Source organism: Erithacus rubecula, assembly GCF_903797595.1.
Source record: "Erithacus rubecula genome assembly, chromosome: 3".
Classification (NCBI taxonomy): Eukaryota; Metazoa; Chordata; class Aves; order Passeriformes; family Muscicapidae; genus Erithacus; species Erithacus rubecula.
Window position 1 is genome coordinate 19230845 of NC_136689.1, and position 14449 is coordinate 19245293.

The following is a 14449-nucleotide window of genomic DNA, read 5'->3' on the forward strand; positions in this document are numbered from 1 at the left end:
ATACAAATCGAAATTCTTACAATGATAATTCACTCACTCTTTCAATAGGTTGATAGGTTTCTCAATAGGGTGATAGAAAAGCAAATCAGGGATAAATATCAAAACTATATTTTCTTCTATTTAAAAGGTATTTTTCTGTCTCTGGAGAAAATGCCACATTCATGTTTAAAGAATGAAAAACTGTAAAGGAATGGCAGTATTAAAATACAGTAAAAGATGGCAGTATTTAAAACATGCAGATGAGCTCCAGAAACCTGAGGGCATTACTATAACTGACTGCAAAGAAGGAACTATTTATCTTAGGAGTCACTGGATAATGTGTAACATATACAGAAAAGAGAGGTACAAGGTCAGCTCTCAGGAGTGCTGGTAGTTTGGAACTGGAAGTATTCTTTATGAGGCCCTCTGCTATCCAACTTCCAAGAAAAAATACCATAGCAAACAAATCCTTTAAACCTTTCCTTTTCTCTCTAGTTTTCTGTATAGGAAAGCAAGATCATTTCACTTTGAGAGTGCCTGAAAACTAAGAATAGATGAAAGGGAGAAATGTTAAACAGCTTCTTCCAGAAAAATTCCTTTATCTATAGATTAATGTATTTAAAGTTTCAAAGGAGCATTATGATTATCTAGTTAGAACTGCCTGACTGGCTGTAAAACCTCACCAAGTAATCTCTCCATCAAGCACATAACATCTGTTTGAGTAATTGCATACCTCTTACAGAGAAACCTAGTCCTGATTTAAGGGCTGCAAGTGATGAAGTTCTGCAGTCCTTACTCAGGATTTGACTCAATGAAAACATTGGCATATTATGCTCTCTGTCTGCTAGGTTTGAAGCAACAGGAAGATGTACCTGGCTTTAAAAACAGATCTGTTTTAAATCTCTATGAACAGACTGTAGATTTAAAACAAACTAAAAGAGAATGCATCCTAAGAAAATTTGTGTAGAGTCTTCTCTTTTGTAAGGACACAAAAACATATTCTATTATTTTTCTTGGAATTTTTAGAGAACATTGACTATAATGATGAATTTTACAGGTAAATCTCTTTGGTGTTAAACTTCTTTAGCTTTCTGTTTCACTGATCTATAGGAACAGTTTCCAGCCCTCTGTAAGGCCAGAGGTCTTGATTTACATGTGGTTACACTTCACCTTCAGTATCTTTTTAAAGACACAAATGTAAAGAGATTTACAGTAGAGGCACTATCCTTAAGTAGTGAGATAAGTTCTAAGTGCCACAGGAATTCAAACCTTCATATGCTGATGAGACTTCAGGTGCTAAGATTTGACACCAGGGCAAAATGATCTAGAACCATTTGTCATTAACTGACAAATACCACAAAAGCTAAAGAGGTCTGTGGCAGAAATAAAGATTAACTGGCTTTCTGATCAACATATCTGTGCCTGTGGTGGAAGCTGTATAAATATATTTGGTTTTTAAATGTGACCAAGATGCCCAATAAGCATATTTAGCCAAAAGATGGCATTTTCTTAATAAGTGTGGATACAATAAGTTCACAGAACATATCTAGATGGAAACCTATGCTCCTATGCAACTTCAAAGGACACACTACTAGAAATTACTTGCCCTCATTCAGACACATTAATAAGTAGCAGACAAATATTTCAGAATACAATAACATTATCAAAACATGATCATATTGGTAATCTTGTTTTCCATGGAAGCAAACATTAGACATACATAAGCATTCAAATTATGGTAACTCTCCTCTTTGAAATAATGAATGTTTCCAGTATTCATTTGCAGCATCTGATACAAGAATAGATTTTGCTTACGTCCAGTGATGCCCTGCTATTGCTTGAATTGACTGTCACAGCTGAAGGTCATGAAGTAACTCAGTGCCAATACAAACAGATGAAATACTGAGAAACCACTTTTTAAAAATATTACCTTAATAAAATCAAGCACAAGCTCCGAGAAAAAAATTTAAGCTTTGAATACAGAAGCATTAGACATGGCTTCTCAACTCACCTTTCATCAACATAAAAGCAATCATAATATTTGCACAACTAAATAAAAGAAGCTAGGATTGTACTTTGGGCCTTAAAAAGAGCTCAGTTCACTCCCAGTCAGATAGAGACTTCCTGCATTACCTTGGATAAATTGTTTGGGACAAGGTTTCTGAGAGTATGTCTAAGTTTGCCTAGATTTGCATTGGGGTATTTGCTACAGATTCTCATAACTAACAGGCACTGAAAATGAATGCATGTTGACTTTTAAAATTATCTCTCTAAGTTTGGTATTTTTTTCCCTGAGGGTTAGTCAGTGGTTGACTAAGGGTTCACAAGCCCATGAGTGTGGGCTATCATAAACAGTGAAATTCAATATTTTTTTCACTTTGCATTTTGATAAATTAGTATGGCGCCCATTAAGGTTTTGAGAACTAACAGGTCTGACAGTCTGCTGTAGGAGAGTAGACTCTCTATCCCCCAGAATAATTGTACCTTCACTAGGAGCTATCAAATAATCACAGGACACATTGTGAGACAGTCATGTCTTGTCATAATGTAGAGATATTTCAAGACAGAGTTTAGACAAAGAAAAGAAAACCTTCAGTTGCTTCATAAAGAATACATGTCTGATCTGTAACTTGCTCTCCTTATTTCCACAGCTCATCAGAGGAATAAAATTTAGTTCTCGTACAAAAGTATAAATAAGAAGGGGAGAAGTCCTTGCACCAGAAATTGAAAGCATGTAAAGAACTGAAATCACACAGCTGAGTGTTGCTCAATACCTCCTGGAAGCTGCTCAGCACATCAGAATCAGGACAGAATTTGTATTTTTGTTTTAGACTCAGTTCTGCAAAACTAAATTTTATTAATCATTTCAACTTCTGCAGAATTGCCTTGAAATCAAGAGGACTAATTACACAAAAGTCACTCAGGATGGGAGGAACTGCAGTGAGGCTACACACATTCTAGACAATTGAAAAAGCTCTTTCCACAATGCATATCACATATCCTATGATTAAGCTAATTGCTGACAGAAAGGCAAGTGTTTATTGAATGTGATGTCTCAGAAGCAACATTTGGGTCAATAAATCCCTTCATTTGAGGAGCCTTGAAGAGAAATCAGGGTAAAGCAATTTAAGCATATTTTTATAATCGTTCATAAGGAGTTGGTATAAGCAATCACCAGAGGTGAGAGAATGCAAAAGGTGCTTGACTGTCACAGGTTCCTTCACACATATGAGAAACTGTACTGTAGTTGGAAAAGAGTATTCCCAAACTTCTGTATCATAAACTTCAGCATTTACACTTGTCTTTTTTTTCCTGACACACTGGACCAGAAAGGTGCAACTGATGAGAATCTTTATGCTGACAAAGCAGAAAGTGCTGACTTTATGAGATTGCTTTATACCATTTAGAAGTTTAGCTTTGTTATGCATTTTAGATTAAAAGAAATAAGTCTTTGTACTAAAAGGCAAAAGACCATTCTGTATTCAAATTGTTCAGCTATGGTTAGTCCATTTTAATTGTTGCATATAAAAGTGTTTTATTCTTTTCTTCAATCAGACTGGCAGAGATCACTTAGAGCATTCAACTAGAACAGTCTCAATAAAAACTAATTAAAAGCTCCTGTGAGTTTGAGCATGGGATCTGGTAAACTCAGTAACACATAAAACAATTCTAAACATTCATGTTTACAAAAAAATAATTACAAAAATCTGAACAATAAGTTAATAAAGTAAAATAGTTATCTACTGTTCAGATATAAAATCCCAGCAACTTAATTTACATATCACTATGGCAGACATGACAAATTGTGAATAATGCTCTCCACTGTCATAAGTGGTACTTTGAGATTTCCAACAGAAAACTTATATTTTAATTTTCTGTTCAAATACAGCCAAAAGTAAGAGGCAAAGCCAGCCTAATAGTAATCCAAGGTTCTGTAGGAGAAACATCAACCAGGGTCGCCGTGTCTGAATGTGAGTCATTTCAGGAAGCTAAAAAAAGAATAAGAGAGCAGAATGAGAGCCAGATACATTCATCTGTGGGAAAAAAAAAGTTATGGGAAAACAAGGCAAACTTAATTTAAAAAAAACCAACTTTCAAAATGCTGAGCTTCTGACTATATGCATTAATGTGTAGCATTTTCTGCACATTTTGACAAAGCTGATCTTGACAGAGAAATATTTAAATTAATCAAATTCTACTCACTTTGGTTCTTTTACTAGCACTGACAAGTAAATTTGTTAACTTGTCAATATTTTGTAGTAATTGTATACATCTCTGTGCAAGGAAATACTTATTTAGGAAAATTAGTGATTTCCTTTTGTGGGAACAAACTAGTTGTAGTATTTTTTGCTTCAGTACTATATATAGAGTCAATAATGCTTCTTCTGAAATAACTGGCAACATTCCTATTTACTTGGATTTTTGTAAATGTTCAAGTAGAAAACGGGACTTTTTAAATATGCTTGAAAAAATCATGTTTAAGTATTTTTCTCTATAAGTTTTAAATAATGTATTGAAGCAACACTTGTTTATAAACCTAATACAAGCTACTTGCATTGACCTTTCACTCCAAATAGTGTATTTTATCAAAGATTTAAACTAAATATGTATCTAAACACAGCTTGCAAAAGTGACTCCTCAGGCTCAAATTCTCTTAGTATTTCTGCTTTGTTCAGGGGAAGCACTGGTGGCTGCTAATACTGTCACATCACTTCTGGAAATAAATACAGAGCAACAGTTTGGTGCTGACCTCTGGTTTTGGTTGTGTGTTTTTTCTGTGCTTGAATAAAACTGCTGAGTTCCTGTGCATTTTGGAGGCTGTTCACAGTAGCTGTAACAGCAGCAGCCACTGGGAGACACTGGAGTGGTGCTGACCAAGGAGGTTAATGGGAGTGTTTGTGTGCTTGTCCTTCCCTCTGTCAGAGGGGGGTCTCTGGGGCTGCTGCTTCTGCATTCTTCTTTCTCTGAAAGTTGGCATGTGCTCTAAACAAAACTGTTCTGAAAAATCTGCCTTCACTTTAAAGTTTTGCCTGAAAATAGCAGAGAAATATAAATGCCCTGGATTTTCAATACAACGGGCAGTGGTATAGGTTACATTACAGAAAACTTATGTAATTATATTGGATCAGTATTTAAAGATAATCAGAAACTTTTAATCTAAAGCAAGTGTAAACACCTCAAAGTTCTGATATAAATCAAAATCTGAACTGACAGTTTTAAATGCTCAGTTTTTTGTGTATATAAGTAAAAACTCTTAAAATTAAGACCCAGTCTGAACCCAGGGTTCCAGTCTAGATGCTCATGCTTTCTTATTTATTCTTATAATCAGTATATTTTTTCCTCTTGCCCAGTACCTGAGTGAAAATTTCTCCAAACAGGAAAATTTTCTCCTCCCACTGCAAAATTGAATTTTCATTGCTGTCAGCGACAATTTATTTATTGCTGTCAGTGACAATTGAAGAGCTACATGCATGCACAGTAGGTTCCTAAGAGAGTTTTCAAAAGGAATTCTTAGCAAGTTGTACTCTTTCCATGTCCAATGCTGACATCTGCTCCCTCCATCTAACCTGTGTGCATGTAATCAACACGCAAACCATTTCTATAGCCATATCTAGTGTGACATCTCTGCTTATCTGTTAAAATAAAATGGCTGTTGTCACAAAATCAGGTATGGTTACCCAACTCTCTCTGAACAAAAAAGTGTGTGGAATAGCAGAGAGAATCTTGTTGTTTAAGAAGCATAAGCCCATTCAACTGGCAGATGCAAACCACTCCACAAATTAAGGGAACAGAGTACCACATCCAAGCTGCTGGAAGCTGTCACACTTGCTAATGCTTCAAGTTTTTCAGAGGCAGAAGAGGTACTGCTAATCAAGAGACTGCTCTGTACCACTCCAGCTCATGTTATCATGAGTGCACAGAAGATAAGAAGAAATAGGAAGCAGCCTGCTGGGAGAAGGCATGAGAGGCTCTCAGGCATGTACTGGCTAAAAAAGGGTTCTTACCAAGTTGGGCACATGTGGCCTGGCTGCTGCACTGCCACTGTCCAGTAAATCACTATAAAAACTACTCCCTTATCTTCAAAATTGAATATATTTTTAAATTAGTCAAGGAAAACTTCAGTTTTGCATAATTTCTTGGTGAAAAATTATGGATATAAGTGATTTTATCTTTTGTTCCTTATTCAGTTTCTGAAATCATTAGTTCTACCCTAATGCTAATGGAGTTACAATGCCATTTGTAGAAATGAAAAACCTTTAATTAACCACAGAAGTAGATTTGTGCTACTTTGTCTGTGGTGGCAGTCTCACAGTGCTGTTCTGTCAACAAACCTCCACTCACACCCCTCAATGTTCCTCAGTGCAGAAACCAGTGAGGTTGCTCAGTTTTTTTAACTGCTACTCTGACAAGCACATGAATATGTGAAAGCTCATAAAACAAATACTGAAAATTACAGTCAAACATTTTGTACTATTAAGTGTTTGTACACCATCAGCAGGAGCACTGATTACTGTTGTTTGCAGATGAGAGTGCAGCAGAGAATAGAACCTATTTCTCTGTAGAAAGCAGAAAAAAACCATAAAGAATGGCTCATTTTGACTTGAGATGTATAATCTTCTCTTGAGATGCACTATACAAGCATACAAAACTATTCATATCTATGTATGTAGCCTGCAGTACTACCCAAATAAGTTTTTTTGCCATGCTACATAAATAATTTTTTAAATAAAATAATCCCTGCAATATTTGACATTGCCAAACAGGTGATCCATCCAATGGCAGTAATTTTGAGAAAATGCAGAGAAGGCTGATTAGAGTCTTATTAATAAAAGGATTGAGAGAAGTAAATTCCTTCCCTTTCCCTCCCTTCTTTTCCCCTTCACATCAAGACCAAGATTATGATGACAAGCTGAGAACAAGGGAAAACATGTCCCTATCTCTGCCTGGAAGAGATATTTTCTCTTGGGATTTGCAGCTGGCACATTGCTTTGAAGACTCAGGGAAAAAATGGTATTGTTCCAGGAGCTTGTGGATCCTTGATGGATGCTGATCCTACACTGAAGGAAAAATATGTGTACATCATTCTTAGCCCCATTAGTAAAACCATGCCTACACAGTTGGGAGGGAGCTTCACTTCCAAATTTCTCTGTCAGAACAAGATGAAACTTGGTACACAGTGTTCTTGTCTGTTATTTACTACCTCAGTCAGGACTGTTGACACATCCACAATCTTTTGGCAGCTCCCTCTTAAGTTCTTAGGTGAACTTTATGTTCATTTTACTTTACTTGCAATAGCAAAAATAGACTAAAATACTACCGAGGTCTAAGATTAATTCCTGTAAGTAGAATTTGAAATAGGTGATAGTACTGGAATGGCATATCAGGTTTAAAGTATGATGCCTGAACCTGGTAAAGAGCATCTCAGGCATAAAGTAGTAATGAACACAAGGGGAAAAAAATCAAAGTAATAATTTATGAAGATACTTTTTTCCCCCCTCCCTCTTGATCTCCTCACTCAAAACATTCCATCTTTGTGGAGGAGCTTGCAAGAAACTTTACATCAACACATGATGGTTAAAGAGCCGTGTGACAAAGCTGGGCAGGCATTTAAGTTCTGCATTGCCACCAGTGTAACAGTTATCCATCTTTTCAATAAATTATGTGCCCTGAGGCATTTGCATGAGCTATGATTGGTCCACATTTTTGCTCAGTCCTTAGACCTTCCTCCTAACTTCACACTTTATTTTTCTATAGACTTTATTTTTCTATTTCTATTGAACTGGGAGTATAAAAAGCATTGGACAACTATTAAAAAGTTTCAGTAATCTGAAGGGATTTTTTTTGCTTAAGAGCTAATTGAAAGCTCCCTAGGACAGAAAGGAAGTGTTAAGGATAAGCATCTTACATGTTAGTCCTGAAACAGCTAATTTGCATTGACACAATGGGTGAAAAATATATAAAGAAAAGGGCAGAAGAAGGAAAAAATAACCATATTTTTCAAAATCTTAAAATCCCCTGAAGGTTCAAATACATGTTTTACTAAATAAATAAAAATACATTGCTTAAAAGTCTTCAGAATATTATTTTAAAGACTCTAAAAGACTATTATGCCTTTCTCTTATATTAGTCTCTTAATGGTCTTTATTTTCCCTTTTCATTATAATGACACTAGGATGAGAGTGATACAGAAGAAAAACAGACTACTTTTCTAAGCACTGTACACATACAGGGCAGACAACATGCTCTTCCCAACAAGCCTATGAGCTCTTTTTCTCTATGGGTTCATCCCCCTGCATTAATCTGACACTCATCTCTGATGTGGATATGCTGTAAGGAAAATATAAAAATAGACTGAAGTTCTCACCATTTCTGCTAAAGACAAATACAAGAACATTCCAGCTGTAATAGTAAAGATCCAGTTTTGAATGGATGGGTCAGTTGACAGAGAAAGGCCAATATAAAGTCCTAAGAATGCTGTTAGTGCACTTATAAAATTCATCAAAATTGCAATCTTCGTGGGGAGCCCTGTACTTAGCAGCACAGCAAAATCTCCTGCATAGAGAAAAAGAACATTTATTATTTAGTTGATAAATGTATTTTTAAGACTCTTGATAATAAAATATGAAAGAAAATAATTAAGATATGCACAAAGATAGTGAATGATGGAGGCCTGCCTTTAGAATTCTGTAGAATTAGTTATAAACTTGTCCTGTGTGAAAGAAAAAAATCTCAAAACATCAAAAAAATCATATTGACTTGTATTTGTTTAGCTGTTCCTAAAGATAGCATACAGTATTAAGGAGTGGCTTTCTGTTAGTTCTCTGTGTTCTGTGACATTTTCCATTTCCAGCTTGGATACATGCAAAAGTGAAGTCACGTGGTTTCCCAGAGTTTCTAAATCTTTCTCCACTGGGAACTTGCCAGTTCAAATCATGTGGGTATATTTGCAGCATAGTCTTTGAGTGTTTTACAGGTGCTGCCAGTCAGAGTAATCTATGCCAGTGTGAGTTCAATTCTGATTCCAGTTTGAGTTTAATCCCACTTTCAGTCCTAATCAATTGGAGTAAGCTGTATATCAGAATCCCAGCAAGAATTTTTCTTCTAAATTAAAAGATTCATAATAGGCCACAACTAGAAGATTTGAAATATTTTGCTCCATGACTGCAAAAATGTCACTTTGAACTGGGGCCCTACTGCCCCAGAATTAAGAAGGTATATTTGGAGCTAACAGTCAAGCATTTCTATTTGCTTGCTATGCAAACAAGAGTTACCAGTTTTACAGCAATCCTCCATCCCACATTTTTGTTTGGAGGAGTTTTCTACATAGCACATGAAGTCTTCAGTCATTTAATGATAATTTCTCAATTTATTGTGTTCATCAACACAATGTCAGGAGCAACTTCAGCCATGCTGGAAGTTTTACCAGAAAAAGTCAATCAAGGGCAATGTATAACAGAACAATTCTCCTGTTCTATCCTCTAGTAAAATAGGCAATGCACTTTTTATTATCTTACTGCTCTTGATTAGCAGCAGGAATGAGGGTAGCAAGAGAAATACTTGCTTAAATAGCTCTGCTGCATATTGAAACTCTTGGATAGCCCATTGTGTCAAGCATGGCCATCATCCACACATGGATCTTGCTTACTGTTTATTATTTTTTATATCTGTACACATAAGAATAACAGGTCAGTCCTGACCTGATGTAATTTGCATCTGGAGAAGGTCAAGTGGGAATGTATCCACTAATGAGTGCAGAAGCCTCCTCTGGTTTTTGTGAAGGGCAAAGAAAGTATCAGTCTCACATAGTAAAACTGTAAGACATGATGCTATAAGCAAGAATTCCCCCAAATGTCATACAGGAAAGAACTTTTTGGGAAACCTGGAAATTCAAAGTCAATCAAGAAAAATACATATATTTCTTACCCATTTCATGAGGAATTTCATGGCATAAAATAGCAACAGTCGTTGTCACACCTGTTTCTGTTGAGGATGAGAATGCTGCTCCTATTACCAAGCCATCAGCAAAATTGTGAAGACTGTCACCCACCAGAACCATTATTGCTAACAAGCTGATTTTTTTACCTGGAAAAAGAAAAACAAACAAACAGATTAAAAGCCCAGTGTTAACTCAAACAGATATTGCCAGTTTTGTTATGTTACAAATGAGATGAAAATACCAGGAAATAACTTCCTTATGCTCACTAGGTCAAGTATTAGACAAAAAATTAGGTTTGAGTCTCATCTCATGAAGCATCCTAAGGCTTTCTATCAATCTTTCCTTATTTGATGAAATTCTTCCACGTCTTCCTAGTTGTTATTTGGAGTTCTTCCACCATTGTTCATAGAATTGCAGACCTATAGTGAAGATAAATATTTGGTCTCACAGAGCTGATTATTTTAATCCTGTAAAGCTTGCTATTACTGAGTAATATTTGCAGGGTCTGGGTTGGTTTTTTTTTTGGTTTGTTTTTTTTTTTTTTGCAATTGTATTACAGTGAAAGATAGAAATTAAAGACAACAAGCCTCAGAGTATCACTTATAGTACAGGGTTACAGCATGCTTATATCCAACATTTCTTCCAATCAATTAATGGCTGTTATACTCATAGTACTCTTATATGGAACACCACTCATGGGTGGAGATGGCTGTGTGTCTTTCCCATACTGTTCTCTGACCTTGTTTTAGTGTGGAACAGTACACCAGATGTTCATGGCATCATGTCACCTGACATGAGTGGAAAGGTGCTATGAGTGGTGCAAGTACTGAAATCAAGCCAGAGAATCAGGGACAGTCTCTGTGCCCAGCTTGTAGCAGAGACAGCTGGGTGGAATTCTGAACAGATTCACAGGGAGGCAGTTTATCTCTTCAAGAAGCAACAAGGCTCCATATAGGTTCAATGTCTAAACTTAGTAACACATAATTGGCTGCCCCATCCTGTACTTTTTTTTTCATTCACAGTCTTATAGTCAGGACTGCCTAATGTCTGTAAAGAAACTCATCCAGCTTTCCTCTATGCAGAGTGGGTAGAACACTTTGAAAAGGGCTGGTTTCATACCTGAAGGAGCAGGATCATGATTTGGGCCCTAAATATGTATTTTTCTGACTTTTGGTGACCCCATATAGACATAATATGACAGACTGAGAAGCAAACATGAAGCTGCACTGATCTGTCTGAATACAGTTATTACCAGCTTTCGTTCCAGTAATGTTTCTCAGAGAAGACCATTTTATAATGATGGGGAAGATATTTTTCTTACAGAAACTGGCTAGAACTGAAGTCTTCAGACTATTATAAAAATCACACAGAGCACATAAAAAAGCCTAACAACCATATTCAGAAAATCCTCCCTGGTTGTCTGGGAGCTCTGTGGGTTCAGAAAAATTGGCAGGCTTGTTAGATTTTGCTGCCAGCTTACAGAGCTGGACGTGGATGTCCCCAGTTTGCACAGTTCCTTCTAAACACTATGGGCAGTTTATAATCAATAGTGCAGTGCATGAATTACATAGAAATAATAGATTGCTGTGTTACATGAAGTTTGTGATTTGTAAAAAGCACTGGCAAGGATGAAATCATGGCCTGCCTCGAGGTCTTATTAGTTATTCAGTTTTGTTCAAGTATCTGATTGTTAAAGAAGATATATCATGATTACTGGAACCCATTCCAGTGTGCCTTAGTATAACACAGGGATCAGGTTAGCACTGTGGAGCAATTACAGATATAAGCTTTGTGAAATCACTTGACAGAAAGTTAAGAAGATGCATGTATAAACAAATCTGAATGTTTATCTTACTTTACTTTCAGCCTATTATAAAGCAGCTCTCTTACTGGCAATAATCTCACTGCATTGTATTCCAACACAAACTATTAACTATTGACTTTTTATGTTAACTATTTCTACAATCCCTTTTCTTCTCCAACAATCTTACTTTTATTTCTTCTGTTCATAAATAGGGGATCAGAACTCACAAACAATTTTATTCTATAATTTTCATAAAACTAATAGGCACAAGACCTCAACCATATACTACAATTTTTAAGTTTAGAGTAAGAGTTTAAATAAAACATTTATCCATAAATAGATCTTTTACAATGTTTCCATGACTAACACAGAAAAAACATTTCTAGTGGATGTAAAGCATCACTAAGTATAACAAATATAAAATTAAACTGTCTGGTCTTCTCTAATATTGATAGAACAAGTATGGATAAATGCAGAGAGGGCCAGTCAGACATATTTTTCTTTAGAAAGTTTCTTGTTTTCTAAATTACTCCCTGACTATTTGTAATGATTGGTTCTTTTTGCAGTCCTACTTGACAGGCATTTGCAGATCTGGAGTTGTCAGGCTTCTCTCTTAGACCTGCAGATTCCATTCAGTTTTGGGGAAAGAAACACCTCACTCAGTATGAAGGTACCCAGGTATGTTTATGCACTTAGCTATTTAAAAGAACTGTAATGAAACAAACTTTTGTAATTACATATTCCCCCCCCAAAAAAACCCCAAATAACCTCTCATCCTTCCTGACTAAGGTTTCATTTATGGAGGTAAGACTGAGGTGTGAAGAAAGACTAAACTAAACAAAGATCACTAGAAGTGCTTAGCAGGTAATGATGACTGAGCCAAACAGAAATATCTGGAGATGAACTATGTGGTCACATTCAAACTGGCACTGCATTGTGTATTATTGAAGGAGTGGAAGTGAAGAAAAGAAAATCCAGATTTCTAATGCTACAGAAATAGATATGAAGTCCACAAGAACAGAAGAGAACATTAGAACCTAAAAGAAGATAATGGCACAATTAAATAAATCAAACTGATGACCTGAGATCACAAATAAAGGGGAGTTAATTATAGTAAATAAACTGATTTCAATTAAAATATAATTCCCTCAGCTGAATGACTGAAACTCTGCTGAATTAACCAAGGTCACAAAGTACAGTTAAAGGCAAAATTTGGTTTATACTCTATTTCCGTATTTTTACTAATCAGCAAAAAAGCACAGAAGACAGGAATTATTTGAAGTTCTCAGAAGCAAACAGACTACTCTAAAACTGAGATCCATCATGAGGCTACAATTCCATACCTGTGATAAATCATTACTGGTCTACAGAGTCTATTGTTTCACTGTGTAAGAGAAGAAGGATGCAGAATTATATTAGCATTAGCAAGCCTACAAAATATGTTTCACCACCTTCAGAAATAAAAGCCTGAGCTAAGTTTAAAATTATAAAAATATGTTTTGCATTAATTTTTGACTATTTCCCTTTAAGCCAAGTCTTTAGCAAAACAGATTGCAACAGTGAGACAGCAAATACTAAAGCAAGGACAGTGTAAGATTAATGAACTTGACAATTACAGGGTTGGCAGTTGAGAAGGTCTTTAAGCAGAGATTAAATTATGTAGCCAGGCGCCACCAGATGTGATGTAGCATACTGCAAACACAGAGCTAAGTCAGCTGCACACTTGCAATTCCATCTTAGGTCTGAAGCATTTTCCTGTCTTGTCTAGTCTTTTTATTGATACTAACTTGTTTTGCTGATCACCTTGCTCTCTGGAGGAACTTCAGCAGGTTCAGAATCTTCTGGGCTTCTCTAGTTAAAAACAAAGATAATGGATCAGTGTTAAGGGTCTCTTCCAGCTGCTACCATAAATACAGGAAAATGTCAATTAAGCATAAGTATTTGAATTAAAGACAGTCAATGGTTATTTGCACAGATATAATTGGAAGAATTTTCTGGCCACTGGCAGTCTGATTGGTACTGCAGAAACAAATAAATAAGAAATCTGCCTCACCCAGAGCGGGTTAAGTCTAGTTCAGGTAGGAAAAAATGCATTCATAGGCATTGTTGTAGCTCAACAATGAAAAAACACACTTCTGCTTGAATACACAAAAATTTGAGCCAAATGTGAGACTAGAAGGGACATTATAATTAAAATGGTATGTTTTGATTTTTTCATGACTGGATGACTGTATTTTCCTGGAGAATATGTCCATAGGATTTCCAGGGAAAAACAGTCTTTTAGGCACCCATGTTCTTCAGAGTTTCTCTGTGAAAACACTAGACTAAAAAATATGGTCGTCAGGAGGTGCCATCCCCTTTCAAAATATAGTGTTTTTTCTTCAGGGTGGTGCAACCTGCAATGTCTTGTGTCTTTGCTTTTAGCAAGGGTTTCCTCTCAGCACCAGGCAACACTAGCTGAGAATAGCAGCACTTGAGTACACTCCATGGTGAAATTTACTTCAAGTGAAGAAAGAGACAGTGTCTTCTTCCTTATCCTAGAGAGATAACCTGATGTACCAGCCCTAACATTTAGTTAATAGATATTGCAACTGTTGGGTGATAAGGGAGAACATGAGTAATCTCTCAGTGCCCCTACCTCTTTGGGGCTTTGCTTTCTGATTGGAGAAATTATTATAAACTCATGTGAGGGAGAGAGAAGCCAAAAAATCTTGTTTGCTTGAAACTAG

The 14449-nt window shown here is 36.1% G+C and overlaps 1 protein-coding gene across 5 annotated transcripts in view; it reads right to left on the minus strand.

Moving 5' to 3' along the window:
* Positions 1-2502: 2502 nt before the first annotated feature.
* The window catches only part of SLC39A12 (solute carrier family 39 member 12), a 34838-nt gene continuing 22891 nt past the window's right edge, over positions 2503-14449 (minus strand). For 4 of the 5 annotated variants that reach the window (XM_079302866.1, XM_079302868.1, XM_079302867.1 and 1 more), the window contains exons 9-12: positions 13508-13571; positions 9904-10062; positions 8345-8532; positions 2503-3968 (exon numbers count right to left, since the gene is read on the minus strand). In XM_079302866.1, coding sequence (XP_079158992.1) covers positions 3840-3968; positions 8345-8532; positions 9904-10062; positions 13508-13571 — 540 coding nt within the window. In that variant the 3' untranslated portion in view covers positions 2503-3839. The remainder of the gene's footprint in view (positions 3969-8344; positions 8533-9903; positions 10063-13507; positions 13572-14449) is intronic. The other variant, XM_079302864.1, reaches the window with a different exon arrangement.